The sequence below is a fragment of the Xiphophorus couchianus genome, chromosome 20, assembly GCF_001444195.1.
Source record: "Xiphophorus couchianus chromosome 20, X_couchianus-1.0, whole genome shotgun sequence".
Classification (NCBI taxonomy): domain Eukaryota; kingdom Metazoa; phylum Chordata; class Actinopteri; order Cyprinodontiformes; family Poeciliidae; genus Xiphophorus; species Xiphophorus couchianus.
Genome location: NC_040247.1, coordinates 24023674 through 24039348, shown reverse-complemented (window position 1 = coordinate 24039348; position 15675 = coordinate 24023674). Strand labels below are relative to the sequence as shown.

Below are 15675 nucleotides of genomic sequence, written 5' to 3'. Positions count from 1 at the left end.
CAGAGGGACGAGAACACACACACATGCACAAAAAAACGAGAACAAAAACCCCCCAAAACGCTAAAATAAAAGCAGAAATCCTCAAGCTTATGACATTTGTTTTGTGTGTAATTTGCTCTGACAGTGATCTGCGGCTGTCTTGAGTGTCCTTAAAAAAAAAGTGGAGAAAACATGGAGGGAGAGGAAGAGGGTGGGGGGGGACGTCTGTCAGACATTTGAATGATCAAAAAAAAAAAGTCTGTTTAGCAAAAAACGTTTCTGCCAAACATCCATTAGAGAGATTAATGTCATGTGAATGGATCAGCTGGACACCCAAATATAAGCCAGGGACAGAGGAAAACGACGGTCTTCCACAGAGAGGGGGACTGGGAACAATGGTGCCTCATTTATACGGAGGAACGTGATCCAGCGCCGGGAGGCTCAAGATGGCTGACTGGACCGTCTGCGATTGTTCCGGTGTTTCCTGCGAGTTCGGGCTGGTCAGTTGTCCAGTACGCGCCGGTTCGAGGTGGGGGGGGTGTTTGGGAGAAGATGGACAGGCGTGTTTTACACTCTGAGCACGAATGGCGGTGTACGTGTGCAGAAAAGCGATATATAGTCATGGGAGTCATTAGCGCGGCGCTCCTACAGGTCCCCACTAAGCGCCCAGATGAAGACCCTGGGCAGTGAGGGGAATGGGGAGTTGGCGTGTGGTCTGCTTGTTTTCTTTCCTTCAGATGGGCGTGTTTGTGTTCGTAGTGATGTCTGAATGTCTGAGACGCAGGTGTTGTCGGCCAGCTTCGTGCTTCTCCTCTCCAACACACACACACACACCCCACCCCACCCCTTTACCTCCATAACTGCAGCCTCGTCCACTGGGAGACTGGTTGGTGATGCCACTCATGTGTTAACATCGCCATGGCAACTCCACTCTTCCCCTTGCCCACCACGCCACACACAACACAGTCGCCTGTCCACACCCACCAAAACAGCAAGACACAAACACACACACACGCCCACACGCATGGTGAATTCCTTGGACTGCATCCGGAGCGGGGCAGACCTAATCCCAACGCCCCGCCGGCTGGGTTTGAAAAGTCCACACAAGGCGCGAGGTTCAGCTTTGGTCAAGGCCCGCGACCGCCTCCCCCCGCACCTGTGTTGCTCCGGTTGACGGGGCCTGATGGGAGGAATATCACAGCTGAACAAGCTACAAATGATCCCCCCCTATCTGGGGGTTTTTCGTCCTGTGAAGCCATCGTGAAGGCCTTGCGGGCTGAGGCGATACGGTGCATACCTTGCCACCCTCCGATCTGGCGTCTGATGGAGCCCTCGCCATCTGACTCACGCCTCCTTTTACATCGCTTTTAATGAATAACTTCCTCCGCTGCGTAGCTGAGACTACAGACGCTTGTAAAAGGGGAGAAATTAAGGCGAAAAGAAGGAAAGATGGCGGCACAGCGCCCATTGTAGTGTCCATCTTAAAATGGCTGACATTACAGCCTCTTCAAAACCACCACAGCCTGGCAAATGCCAGCTCCTGCTGACTGAACCTTTCCTGCATGGGACAGAGAAAAGAGGCAGGGGCTCTTCCAACGCCCCCACCCCTTCACCACCCACTATAGCCTCAAGGCTTTTTTTTTCAGAGCACAAACATTTCTTTTGGTTGGAACTATGCAAACATGCTGGTTTAGTGGGGCTCTTGGAGCGGGCTGGGCTTCGATACGGCATTGGTCCGGCGACAAAAGCAACTCTGAGAGGGATGAAAGACCCAAATAGAAGTGAACCTGTGAGGACCGCCGTCCTTTCAGGAAGGGAAAAAATGGGGACTCTGTGTTGTCGTTTGGAGAATTTTCTGCAAAAGATCGGTTTATGTCAAAACAGTTTGAAGATCCGGTTGGCATTAGACTGTAGGGTTTTTTTTCTCTCTCTCTCTCTCCCTCCTCTGAACTCGAGGAATGTTATACACTGCATGTCGGCTAAATCTGCAAATCATGACCATATGACCCTCTCCTCTGTATTCTCTGGCATGGGATTCATTTTGAGCCGTGGAAGGCAGACAAAAACATACCGTCTGTTGCCTTTAGAAGTCGGAACACAGCCGATCCCGAGAAGTGCATTATTCCCGGAATATGAGCGGTGGCATGTCGTTCATGGGGGAAATGGGCACTCTTGGCCCGCTGCGTTCTGTGTGTCTGTATACAAACACTCAGCCGGGGCCATAACGAAAACTATGAGCTGTGCCTAATTGCAAGGAGTGCGGGATGAAAAGCAATATGCCTGGCCTCATTAGAGCAGTTCCGAGAAGGGAGATGGAAGACTGTTCCCAGGGATCCACAAAAGGGAATTGACATTCCCCCAGTGTAAGCGCCCTACCGGAGTGAAAAAAAAAAAAGAGAGAGTAAAAAACCCTACGCACACACTGAGCTTACCGGGCCGAGCTCAGCACGCACGGTCTGCCGGAGCGGCACAGCCAGAGCTCATTTCTCTTTGTTTTGCTGGACATCGTGCACTCCTGCAAATTAACAATCGGAGGGTAGAAACCGCCCGCTAGAGAACGGACTGCGGCCCGCCACAGCTGGAGTCCAAAAACGCCTACTTTCACAGCAGAGAGAAGAGCTTCACAATATCTGATCTACATAATATACACACACACACATATATAAATAAGATTACACTGTTGAGTGATTAAAATGTTTTCCAAAAAAAAAAAAAAAGACCACTCATTCACGCTCGTCTGCTTGGATAGTTTTGGGTTGTGTCCTGAGCTGTGGACTTCGGTCCCACAAAATTCACAAATGGCACATTAGTCAGCACCCTAAAGGCACAGGGAGACACATGGCACTCAAAGCTCTGTCAATATTTATGTACAGACATAGAATGTGACCTACAGCCACTCATATTTGCGAATCCAATGCCTCGGTGGTAATCTTCAGTTTGCAAAATATCTGCAGGTCCCTGATTTACAACCTGAGGTGCAAGAGAACTTTGTGACTGCTTAGGCACCCTGTTGGCTTAAAAATGTACAAACTGTACGAACGCTGAGGAAAACCATCATTTTAAAGTCACATCAACAGAATCCTAGTTTAATGAGTCTTTGTTCCTTACGGTTGCGCCTGAACAAAACAAAAACTTCACCTCTCCTCACAGAATCTGTAAGAACCCTGACGGCAGTGGCGTTTTGCCCAGAGCGCCCTTGAGTTATGGGGAGGCAGCACGGGTACTTCAATAAAAAGTATTAATATCCACCCCCTTCTGCCATGCAGTTTGTAAATATGGACAGATGCAGTTGGTGGCTAACATTACTGAAGATCTCAACTTTCAACTGATTCTTTTAAAGCAATATGAAGTGCATTAGCTCACCTGTAGATACAAACCCTCAATACTTAGACCAACAAAACCTGGACAATTTTACACTGAACACAGATTGCCTATGATTAGTTATTGAGTTATTGTGCATTGATAATTTATTCAGGGAAACTTTACATCAAGCAGCTTTACATCCAAGAACCACCGCTGTACAATAAGCTAGAGGTCAGCTTTTCTTTCACTGCCTGTTGGCCAAACCCAGCCCATTAGCTGTTCCAAATTGTCTCACTTTTGTCAATAAAAAATCTCATGTTAAACACGTATGAATTGTCATCTTGATAAGCGGGGATCCTGTCGAGTCTCTGTTTAGCGTAGCAACATTAGCATGGGTGAGCATCATTGTTGGCTCTTATTAAAAAAGAGATAGAATCAGAATCTTGACATCTGTGTCTATAACTCATCACTACAAGGTCAGTGTATGTATTATTATAATAGCAAAGGATGGCTGGAACCCTATTTCCTTTGTCATGAATAGATATTTACATGCTAATCAGCTTGTTGGATAGACATTTACTGAAAACAATAAGTATATGTAATAGATAATAGTACTCTATAAATGAAAGATAAGAGATTGTTGGAAACATTAATATTTTTTTTATGAAATACAAGTTGTTGAGGTATTTTTTTTCTTATACACATTTTGATATGATAATGTTATGTAATAGGTAAAAATCATATTCGAACATATTAACATGTTTTGGGAATAACTGGCTTACGTAAATGATCAGATCATCAACAATAACCTCAGTTACTCACGTGACCCGCCCGCTGGTTTAGGGCCTCAGATAACCTTGGACCGGCCCTGTGTATATGCGCGTATGGTAGCAGCACATGTTGGTAGGAGGAAGAGACGGGAATTAAAAAAAGAAAAAAAAATTAATCCACATATAATGGCCTACCTTGCGCCGGGAGGGAGAAAGTAATAAAGAGTGAAAAGAAAAACGATTTGAACATGTAGTTGGACACGCGCTGTGTTCAAAAGTCTTTCACAACTAAAGAAGTGCAGTGGAGAAACACGGCGCGTTGTGCAATAAAATAAGCAGATACGCCACATAGTATAGAGAGGCAGAACGGGGGGTGAGATCCCGCTGCTGGAGCCCAACTATAACAAACTGCCGAATTAACCCCTTTCACTCCGCTCGCACGGGTTGTGTGGGGCAACACACACACCGCCTCGGAGCCGACCCTGCCGACGGCGCTCCGTATAACCTTATAGTCCCAAAAAATCCTCCACTCCCCCTTCCTCCACCTACTGTCGCCATTTTATACATTGGCGACTTGATATGTGCTGCCTTCACCGCGGCGCGAGCTCAAAATCCAATATTCAACGGCGACATATATATTCAGTAAACAACTTTGGAAACCGCACCGCGGGGATATACCGAGGCGTGTGTGTGTGCGTGTGGGTGTGTGTGCGTGTGTGTGTGTGTGTGTGTGTGTGTGTGTGTGTGTATGCGTCCGTGGGGCTGCGGGAGAGTGGTTGAGTCCTTACCTCAGCGGCGGCGGCGGCAGTGGGAAAGATGGAATCCGACATTAATACATAAATGAATTATTTTGGCTCCGCTCGTTTCGCTTTGAGAAGAAGAAGTCGAGTTTTTTTTTGTTGTTGTTTTTTTTATATATATATATATGTATGATATATATATATAAAAAAGGGGGAAAGAGGGGGCGGCTGCTCCCCTTAAGTGAACCCAGTGAACTAGCGTGAACCCGTCGGTGACCACAGCAAGGTATGTTACATTGCGCTACCTTCCCAAAGCCGTCAGCTCCACTGTACGAGGACGGCAAAAACAACTATGGTCGGCGGCGCAGGACGAGGGAGCTCCAAAAAATTATAGCGAGTGTATTTCCTATGAACACGTGACGCGGAGCGTCATCCAAAATCCAAAAGCCCTTTCATCTAAAATTTTGGAGAGGGGCGGGGATGGGATGGGGATATATGCATGTGTGTGTGTGTGGGCGTGTGTGTGAGTGAGTGAGTGAGTGAGTGAGTGCTTGTACCAAAAAAAAAAAAAAACAGAAAAAAAATGGAGGGTACACTGATACCCTCTGCACATTTTTGTTTATTCTTATAGCTCGTGAAGCGGTGCTGATGGATTTATTGTTTAAATTAGGAATCTGATCTAAATTAATTTGCCCCGAAGGCTTCCCCTTCCAAAAATCTCATTAATTAAGTAACATGCGTGTTCCATTAGATGCGTGTCTTATTAGAAGGAGGAGGAGGAAGAAGAAGAAGAAGAAGAAAAAAAGCCTTAATGGGCTGTGTGTGCTGTGTATCGCCGTTGTGGGAGCTGTCATTTAAAGCACATGCCTCTCAGCCCACCGGCTCAAATGGACATTTTTACACACGCGCGTAATTATTTGAGAGCAAATTTGTGCAGATGCGCCGTAACCGTAGCCTACGCTATCCGTGTGTGTGTGTGTTTTTAAACGCAGGAGGATAATTTCCCTTTGAATCAAATTAGAGCTGCTGTACTGATATGATTGTAAAATATGATTTGCGCGGCTGCGGCCCTTCGTGACCCTGATGGCCCTTTTTTTTTCTGTGCGTAAAAGCGCGTATAGAGAGAGGAGCGCGCGGGCCCCAAACACACCGGAACGAGCTGGAATTAATGTATGGCACGAAAATAGACGGTGAAAACGGGATTAAACTAAATAGTTTCACAGAAAATGGTGACAGCATCACAGAATAACGTGGCAATAACGTTCAGAAGGCCCTGAAGTTTTGGCACACACGTTTATAAATGTGTAGATCTATATAAGGATCGTGTGTGTGTGTAACAAGTGGGTGGGCTGCTCTGGTAGGCCCTCCATGCATGCAGGCAGAAATATACTCTGAGCAGAAGAACACATGGGACCAATAGTCCTACACGCCTCCAGTATCACAAAAATGGATTTACTCTGCCTTTCCATTATGTCCTTACCGGATTCAGAAGTTGCCTGTAGCTGTATACAGTCAGGAAGAGGGTTGGGGGGGGAAAAGATGAATTATCTATGAGACAGATGAATCACCCGCCATTAAGGCAAAAACACTCTGGCTAGCAGGATTGCAGAAGAACACGACCTAGCTAGCACAAGGACTCTAGTGTGCCACGACTCTGCCTAAGATTAGGATTAAAATGATATTTGCATTTCCTAAAGGTGTGGCGTGTGAAGCTGGAGGACTGCAAGGACGGTGTTGAAGTCTGTTTTCATTTTTACTTTAATACTCAGTTTAAACTTTAAGCTGATCACTGCTATTTTTTTTTCTGTCAAACTAAATACAACTCTCAAATTTCCATTGAGAAATAAAACCCACCTGAACCAAATGAACACTTAGATGTTCATTTTTCATCGAAAGGACAAGCCTGTTGAGATACTCTGACAGATTTTAGATCTTTGAAAAGACGCTGTCCTGTTTCATCCAACAAACTTCCACTTTTTTCCTCCCCACATGTGATACACAACGTACTGCATGGTTTGGGTTGAACTGAGGCTTTCTTCAATGAATCCAAGACTGTTAGCTTCCCTGGCAGTTCTTGGAAGCTGCAATCAGAGCTTCTCTAAAACATATTAGCCTTTTAACGTGCAGTCAAAGCCTTGAGTATACGACCTTATATTCCACTGTGCTGCAACTCTAAATTTATTTTTAACTTCTTTTACTTTTTTGTCTCATTTGATATACTTCTCAGTAGATGGTGTTATTCTGTTTGAAGGGGAACATCTTTAGCTCATTGTTCATTTATAGCTCAGTTAAATGTATGTTGTGTTTCCTGAAAAAGCTTGTCTTTTATGTATTGTTTAAAAAAACACACACACATAACAAAACCTTAATGGCCTCGAGGTTGACCTTAGTGCTCTTCTCTTAACTTCATATTGAAATTCTCCTCAATTTGTAACACTTGAGATATTTTTTTGTGCAAATGATGTGATTTGTGAAGTCGTTCAGGAAAGACGACGCCTGGACTGTCGAGATGCGTCATTTTTTCTTAACATTTGATGTTCTAAATTGCGTGTGATTGAATTGTACTATAAACAGGATCAAATTGGACAACTGAATATGAATCTGTCAATTTAATTTGGTTGTTTTATTTCTGTACAGCAGTATGTGTGTTTGACCTGTCTGTACTGATGACATTAGTTGTTTACTTGTAAATAAACCAAAAAGCCTCAGCAAAAAGCCAGGACAAAAACCCAAGCTGGAGGTATTTTCTAAATCATGAAGATGATTTTTTTTTTTTTTTTTTTATGTATATGTCAACATTCAGGCCTTCAGGGTGACACCAACACTGTACCATTATTTTTAAAATAGCACTGAACTAATATGTTTTGTGTTTTGCATTATTATTTTATGTTAATAATTAGTTGGGGGTTTTTTTTTCTCCAGCTGTGTGCAAAATAAGTGTGTAGGAGATCACTGCCCCTCCCCCACCTGTTGCTGCTGGTCAGCTGGGTGAAAGAAGGCTCTGGCACAGTTTCCCTGGCATTCAAATCAGAAAATTTCAGCTGTTTGTAATTTCCAGAGTGTTGAGCAGCCAGCAGAACACAATGTTCTACAAAATAAACACTTGAAAACAAATGCTAACTATAAGAGGTATTTGTCCTATATTTTTGCTGGTCTGTATAAAAATCAAAACAAATAATTTAGACAGATGTAAAAAAAAAAAAGCCAGGATGCTGTAGTTTTGTAAGAAAAATTACTGCCTCACTATTTTTAATAATAGTATTGTATCATGTACTTATTTGTTTAAATAAGCAATCTGAATTAAATGTTTTTCTGTCGTGAATAATCCTATAACCTGTCCATTTAACCATTGAAACAAGTTACTATGCTATTCATTTTAATGCTTTTTTCCCCACGTCATTTTACAGGATAAACATCGTGATGACTCAAAAACGTTAAATGTTGTCACATGTTGAATTAAAAATGGCTTCGTCTTTAGTCTTTCAAATAAAAAACTGTGTGCTAGTTAAACCTCTTTGTAGCTTGGAGTTCAAGTTCAGAGTCAACCATGCGAGAACACGCGGGGACGTGGTTTCTTCTGTCACTGACAGGAAAAGCCGTCAGAGTGAGAGGTCTCGGGCCTGTTCTGATCTCTGGTCTGTAACCGGACCACAGCAGAGCGCGAGGGGCCGTACAGGAGGTTTTGTTTTCCTCCAAACGAGCCAATGAGAGCCGCCGCAGCTCAGATTGACACCCCGAGTAGACGAGCCCGGAGCCGCCATTCAGGTTGGACCAGCGTCCACCAGCCAATGCGCGGGCTGGACGGGTAGCAACGGAGGGAAGAGACAAAATACGAATTTCTCCTCCTTCCCGGAGGTGAGAACGTTACCTGTGCTGCTGCCGTTGACGGAGGGAAGAAGTCCCAGCCATGGCTCTGTCGCAGACGTTGGACGACTCCCCGCTGAGGCTGAGTCAAAGACCCGCCGCGGCCGACCTTGTCAACCTGCAGGAAGTCTACAACGAGACGCACCGGCTGGCTCTGGAGGAGTTGCTCTCCGGCGGGGTCGAGAACTTTCTGGATTTCCTAAGGAGGGAGAGGATTCCCAACTTTCTGTCGGACAATGAGATCCAGCGGATCCGGAGCGCCGCCGTGCCGCCGCCGCAGTGCGTGTCGGTTCACGGGGAGGAGCTGGAGCATTCGCTCGGCAGCTCGTTGGACTGCTCCTCGGTCACTTACTTCCCCGAGGTGTCCGACGTGGAGCCGCCGCTGCTGGAGATCGGATGGCCCGCCTTCACCGCGGGCTCCTACCGGGGAGTGACGCGGGCCGTGGCTCACTTCCAGCCCAGCTATGGAGAGACTATTTACGCCTGCAAAGAGGCTGCGAGGCGGATGATCAAAAGTGCAAAAGAGGTAAAAATCCCAATAAAAATAATATATTCTCTAACTGAAAACACACTTTACTGGAAGTCCTGAATTTTCAGCTAGTGCCAGTACTTTTTTATATATTGCTCTGTCACTCTGAGGGCTGCAGAATACTTTGTTTTTGTGTTTTTATACTGTAAGAGGCTTATTATTATGCAGTGTTGTGTAACATGTAATCAAGCAGACCTTTCTCTTGACATACATTCCAGGGAAATTCCTAAATCCTCTTTGGCCCTTCCTGGAAATACACTCCAGATTGTCTCCATGGAGTCAGACACATGTCTGATTCTTACAAATTCAGCTTTAGCTTTTTCAATCAGCAGTGATCTCAGGCCAAAATGCTTGTACTATCTCAAAAGATAAAATACAAACAAACAAACAGTTTGAAATGGGACCTGTGGTCAGTCTAAACTCTGGTTGTGTACAGAGACTTTCCAGTTTACAGGGATCTTGCAGGCGGAAAAGCACCTCAGGCCCGTGTGGGACCTGCGTGCCAGATGTGCCTCCACTTGCTTTGCTCACCTGCAGGACACATTGAGCTCCCTGCTTCACCAGGAAGCTCCAAACACACATTTTGTCTTTGACTCGCACCTTTAAGGCAGGGGCTGTGTGTGTGTGTGTGTGTGTTTCGGTAGCTGTTTTCCTGGAAAAGCGTGGAGTTGAGGTATTCTCCAAGGTGAGGACGAACACGGAGAATGACAGTGGAGCAGGGAAAGTGTATGCATTTCCAGACTTTTTCCTAAACTTCCCTCCATCTAGTGCACCGGCTTAATATCCTTTACATTTCTCCAGCTCCTTTACCACCGTAATATCAAATCTTTAAAAGTAAGGTTACGTAGCGGTAGAAAATCATGCAATGACAAAATCAGTAACTTGCACCGATTATAGTTTTCTGGCTGAACATCGATCTTTAAAAAGCCTGACCTGCTGAGGCCTTTTTTCTGTTGTTTTTTTTCTTCTTTTTTCTGAAAGTTGCTAAACCGTAAGTACTTACAGTACAGTAACTACTGTTGTTACTTAGCAACAATACCCCACCCCACTGTTGCTAAGTTGGCAACAGTGGGGTGGCTATTGTTAACCAGCCATGTGCAGACATGACCTTGTGGGCAGGGCCAGTCAGTCCGCCCTCTCTCCTGGCAGAGCCAAAGGAGAATGCGGCTAATTTTTGAGACTCATTGCAGGGATCAATGAGATCCGTTTCACATGGAAGTGCAAGCAGATGCTCCAAAATCTACTCGGGCGGTTTGTCGGCTCACACAAACTGTTGGTGCGATATCACATTGACAGCGAAATTAGTTGTGACAAGTCCACCTTTCCTTGGTGCCAGATGTGGACATCTGGAGCACTGAGACTCCGTCAAACAGACGTGGCCGGTACGGAAAGTGTGAATTCTTGATTTCTGAATTCGTTTGTTCCAGGTGTGGCCTTTTTATCGTACCGTTTATCATTTATCGCGATGAATTTTTTGTCACAAGAATTTTTGAATTTTCTTTGTCACGATAAAATCCATTTGATGATGTTTCGAACCCCCCGCCCCTCAAAAACAAACTGTTCTTATTGTCGGGTTTGCTAGTTCTACAAATTTGTCCACCGTTTGTCCAATGAAGGCATTAAAAACTGCAATAAATTTGAAAATACAGTTACCGTGTAAAGCTTAGTGACGCAAATCACACTTCTTTATGTGATTGGTGTCCTAAAGTGTGTATTACAAAGGGGGATGTTTTTTCAAGAGCATTATTTATGTTTGTGGGGTTATAATTGCTGTGACACACAGTCACAGTTGCATAGTTACCTAATAAATATGTAATAAATAGTTCTTATTGTCACTATTATCGTTATCACAATAGTACTGCAAAAATACTGTTGTGGTACTGATAAAACTTTAAGTCCATATGACTCACCTCTACATTGCCCTGGTAATATCGTGCACACTGATGTTGCAAATTGATGGTATTGTGGAGCACTATTGAGAAATAAAATTTGTAGTCATTCCATAATCAGACTATAACATTAACTGATATAAATTAGGACCGTTGTATCATCATGTTTTTGTAAGAACGTGGTGAAATATATTGAAAAAAGTGCTGAAATTCATGATCCTGCGAGTTATTTTGACAAACTTAAAAATACTGCGTTGACGAAGCGAGTTTGGAGCGCCTTGTCTAAGGCTCTTGTTGTGATGTTTTGAAGGTAGGCGTCTCAGTTTTTGTGTTGGACGAACAGAAAAGCTTTTTGAACAGCCTCAGGCATTAAGGTCTCATGATTATTTTTGGCAGTTTCGTTGAGCTTAAGCAGACCCTAAACTGCAGTTCCGACGGTCCATTAAATCCCACAAGGCAATAAAAGTTAAACAGATGAAACGAGCAGAGATGGCACAGATGTGGAGAAAAGTCAACATATTTGGCATCAGCTGCAGGCAGAGCGAGTGGAGAACCAGTGTTGTGGCTTTTTAAAAATAATAATAATTATTGTTTTAAAAAGAACGTTGAACGTTTGTATTTTTGTGTGAGAATCGGCGACGTTAGAGAAACAAGTGCAAACATGAGGAAAATATGGTCACGTTCACATTTTAAATTGCCTCGGAGTCATCAATTAGTCTCCTTCAAACCCAGTGCACCGATTGCATTTTTCTAGCCGATCACCCATCCAGACCGATTTTTGTTTGTTTTGGCTTTTATAACTGACACGGTCAGGTGTCATAATGTTGCATCTTATTTTGTTGAATTGCGCCGAACAGTACAAAGCTGCTTTCGAGTATAAATGAAAAGTTTAGCGTTGACAGTGTCTGATTGTGAAGATCTTGGCTGAGGCGAATCAGATCGGCTCCACCAAGTATCGGCCAAACGCCCAGTTTGAAGAAAATCTGGGTTGATTTCAGGCCGATATTTCTGTCTGTCACCATCCTACCGTTTTTCTTGACTCTCCGTGTGTCAATCCTGACCACTGTAGACACACAAGCCAAAAATTCAGAGTAAACGTTTGTGTTTATATTTCCAAATGACAACAAAAGAAGACAACTCTAGTAATTTGAGTGTGGGAATATAATGTTTTACCTTTTTATTCTATAGCAAGCACAAAAGCTACATTCAAACAGCAAACCAGTAAAGGCCGTGGCATGAGTAAACACACAAATGATGAAATAAATACACCATTAAATGAACAAATTGTCATCCTTAAGCATTTATTCATTCTGTTTGTCCCAATTTTTAATTGCCGCACAGGGATTTGAAAGTAAAAATGTGTAGGAACCTTCCTGTACGACGAGGCCCTTTTGTTCCTTTGTGATGTTAAACAGCTCAGTGTGAAGCGCCTCTGTAAGTATATGGAAGCCACTCACTGTATCGCCGCTGTGTTTACTGGTGTGCTCAAAGCAGCAGCCTTCATCTCTGCCTCTTAAAAGCATCCGCACACGGCAGACCCCCATCCGGGGCCGCTGAGATTCGTCTCCCCAAAAGAAAAACGGGACGGGGTTGTGGGAGCTCTCTTGACAAGCTGCGTGTGAATAACACCAGTTTGAAGCCTCGAATCGAAGATACACCCATGTCTAATCCTCGACACGCAACCTTTACCGCGGCATGCGAAATTCCATTCGTCGGTGTGAAAAAGACGAATCTCAGCGGCCCAAAAAAAAAAAAAAATCCACAGGAAGAAAGAGGAAAGCTCACCAGCGCACCTACATTTCTTCTGTACAAGATTCATTTGTTTGCTGACCAAGCATCACGGGCGATCTCCATGGCAACGGACCACAGTCAATAGAAAGCTCATGAGCGTGCGTGCGTGCACACAAATCACAGCGCGAGTGTGTGACAGGGCTCCGCAGGCCTGCTTGAATGAGGCCTTGTGTTTGATAATAATGAAAACACAATCATGTGCTAGATCTTGCGAGCGGCGGCCCGAACAGGAATTTTATTATATTACCTCTGTGAATTTTTTATTTGACTTTTTTCTTTTCTTTTCTTGTTTCCACTGCAGGTGATCGCCATAGTGACGGACTCCCTCACGGACCTGGATATCTTTAGGGATCTCCAGGAGGCGTGCTCCCACCGCAGGGTGCCCGTCTACATCCTGCTCGACCAGTCATGCGCTCCCGCTTTCCTGAGGATGTGCAGGAACGTCGGCGTTCGCCTGGATGACCTGCGGGTATGTGGTTGCGTCGGTTCAGCTGGCCGTGCCTTTATGGGCACAACATGAGCAGCAGATGAGCATCACAGCCAAACAATTTGCTCTCGGTCCTTTGCAGCAAATGAGAGTGCGAACCGTCGCTGGCACGACTTACTACATGAGGTCTGGAGCCAGGATCACCGGGAAAGTTCATGAGCGTTTTATGCTGATCGATGGGAACAGAGTGGCCACGGGTTCATACAGGTACGGTGCCGTTGGACCACAAACCTGACTGTATGTTATGTGATACAGCAACACAAAGGAGGGTATTATTGTAAAAAGTATTTTGCTAAAGCAATAATAGCAGAGCTAATTTTTTGTCTAGGGCGTTAGCTAACTTTAAAAATGTTTAGCACACTTGACTTCCCCTAAATTCATATTTCCTGATAAATTTTGAGGCATTAATTTCCAAACTTCCAGTTCAATAAAGTTCGACATCTTTGTTGCAGTTTTGGTTATCGACTGTGAGGAATTCTTCAAGTTGTTAGACGTTTACGTTCACGCTCTTTTCACTGTGACTTTATTTCACACATGAAACGCAAAGAAACTAAATAAAACACGGACAACAGAGAAAAAGATATAAGCTACATACAATATCTAAGGGCATTATAAAACATGTTAAATGTGAAAATTAAATTGGTGATAGAGGGCTGTAGTCTTTCAAGGGCAGAAATATTTGAATAGAAATTAGCACTTCAGCTCCTGCTAAAAACCGTGTTTGTTTAGCACTTAAGCGTTAGCGTCCACTAGATACCATGATAGTGTGTCACTTCAGCATTAGCTTCTGAAAAGACTGTTGATGTAGAGTTTGAGCGTTAGCTTGCCCTAAATGCTATGCTGGTGTGTAACTTTAGTGTTAGCTACCACTAAATACTGTGTTGGTGTAGCACTGCATTTAGCTCCTGCTAAATACAGTGCAGGAGCTAAATGCAGTTTTGGTGTGTCAGCTAAATACAATGTTGGTGTATCGCTTAATGTTAGCTTCTGTTAAATACCGTTTTGGGGTAGTGTTTTAGCGTTAGCGCAGCTAACTTTCTAGTTGGTGGTGCCCACCATCGATTGTTGGATTCAAGTATTTGTGTCTTCCTGTATTCAAACGTGCAACCTGATGAATCCTCTTCCTGTTTCCAGGTTCAACTGGACTGACGGCAAACTGAACAGCAGCAACCTGATCGAGCTCTCGGGTCAGATAACAGAGAAGTTCGACGAGGAGTTCCGCATCCTCTACGCCCAGTCCCAGCCCATCAGCGCCCGCGGGCCTCAGAGCGTCCGAGGCAGCGGCGTCTTTGAGCACCTCAGCATCAAACACTCAGCCGCCTGCTCGCCTCTCGTGAGCAGAGAGAAGCCCGCCGAGCCGGTTCACCTGACCAGCACCCCCAGCCGTAAACCCCAGACGTTACGCGAGCCTTCCTCTCTGAGTACTGGTCAAACCAGCCCGGTGTCCAACTCCTCCACCATAGAGGGGGGCACGATGGAGCAGAAGCTCTTTCAGGAAGAGGTCTTGGCTGCTACCGCAAATGATCGTCCTCCCGCAGAGCGGCATGCAGAGAAAGACGCAGCGAGCCCCGCTGCCGCCTCCCGCCACGTCTCGACCCAGACCAGCCGTTCGGTGACAGACGGCGACACACAGACCGACGCTCGGCACCTCAGCCCGACTACCGTAGCCAAAACATCGCGACAGGACAGATCCCCCAGGCAAGTCCCAGCACCCCACGCAGATCCAGACACTTCTCTAAAGGACGCCCTTCATGAGCTGTCCAAAGAGCGGCGGAGCCACTACTCAGCCATCCGCTCCAAACTGGAACACATCGTGACCTCCCTGACCGAGAGGCGAGAGCTGGTGGACGTCACCAACGTGACTCAGGGCATCGGAGTCGCTGGCGGCAGCAGGCAGAGGATCCACAAAGACACAAATCCCGGACCGCCTGCCGAAAGTGGGGGCATGGGCACGTGGCCAAGAGCCAGATGTGTGCACTAGCTCAGCTGTCCCCAACCTTTTTGTCAAAATGTTATTATAGATATTTTCTTTGTTTTAACTCTTAGTTGACATTTTTTTCCTGAAGATTTCTCTATATTTTTTAGGTGTTGGGTTGTAAATTACCATTAAATTATGCCAGAAATTTTCAACCAAGGGCGGCAGAATGAGAACAGTTTCTAAGACGTGAGTCAAGCCTGCTGTACAACGAGCGAAAAACAGACGGAAGCACTGTTTTAGCTATTCAAATGTGCCTTGTGCTGCTGTAACTACTTCCAAAGATCGTTCTGGAGAGCAGCTGGCTCTCACCGTGCCTCGAAAAATAAAAGTCGGCAATTTTCCACG

The 15675-nt window shown here is 45.0% G+C and overlaps 2 protein-coding genes and 1 long non-coding RNA gene across 7 annotated transcripts in view; 1 reads left to right on the top strand and 2 right to left on the bottom strand.

Moving 5' to 3' along the window:
* Positions 1-4896, bottom strand: part of LOC114135805 (uncharacterized) — a 21589-nt gene extending 16693 nt beyond the window's left edge. Inside the window, exon 1 of the long non-coding RNA XR_003593661.1 lies at positions 4881-4896. This is a non-coding gene — a long non-coding RNA (uncharacterized LOC114135805). The remainder of the gene's footprint in view (positions 1-4880) is intronic.
* zhx3a (zinc fingers and homeoboxes 3a) overlaps positions 1-8756 on the bottom strand; it is a 23491-nt gene extending 14735 nt beyond the window's left edge. For 2 of the 5 annotated variants that reach the window (XM_028003385.1, XM_028003389.1), the window contains exon 1: positions 4841-4959. The gene's annotated coding sequence lies outside the window, so the exon portion shown is untranslated. The other 3 variants (XM_028003387.1, XM_028003388.1, XM_028003386.1) reach the window with 3 other exon arrangements.
* On the top strand, positions 8667-15675 carry fam83d (family with sequence similarity 83 member D). Its single transcript, XM_028003391.1, has 4 exons — positions 8667-9182; positions 13167-13334; positions 13435-13559; positions 14487-15675. Exons 1-4 carry the CDS (start codon positions 8700-8702, stop codon positions 15331-15333), a joined length of 1623 nt encoding a protein of 540 aa, XP_027859192.1. The 5' UTR covers positions 8667-8699; the 3' UTR covers positions 15334-15675.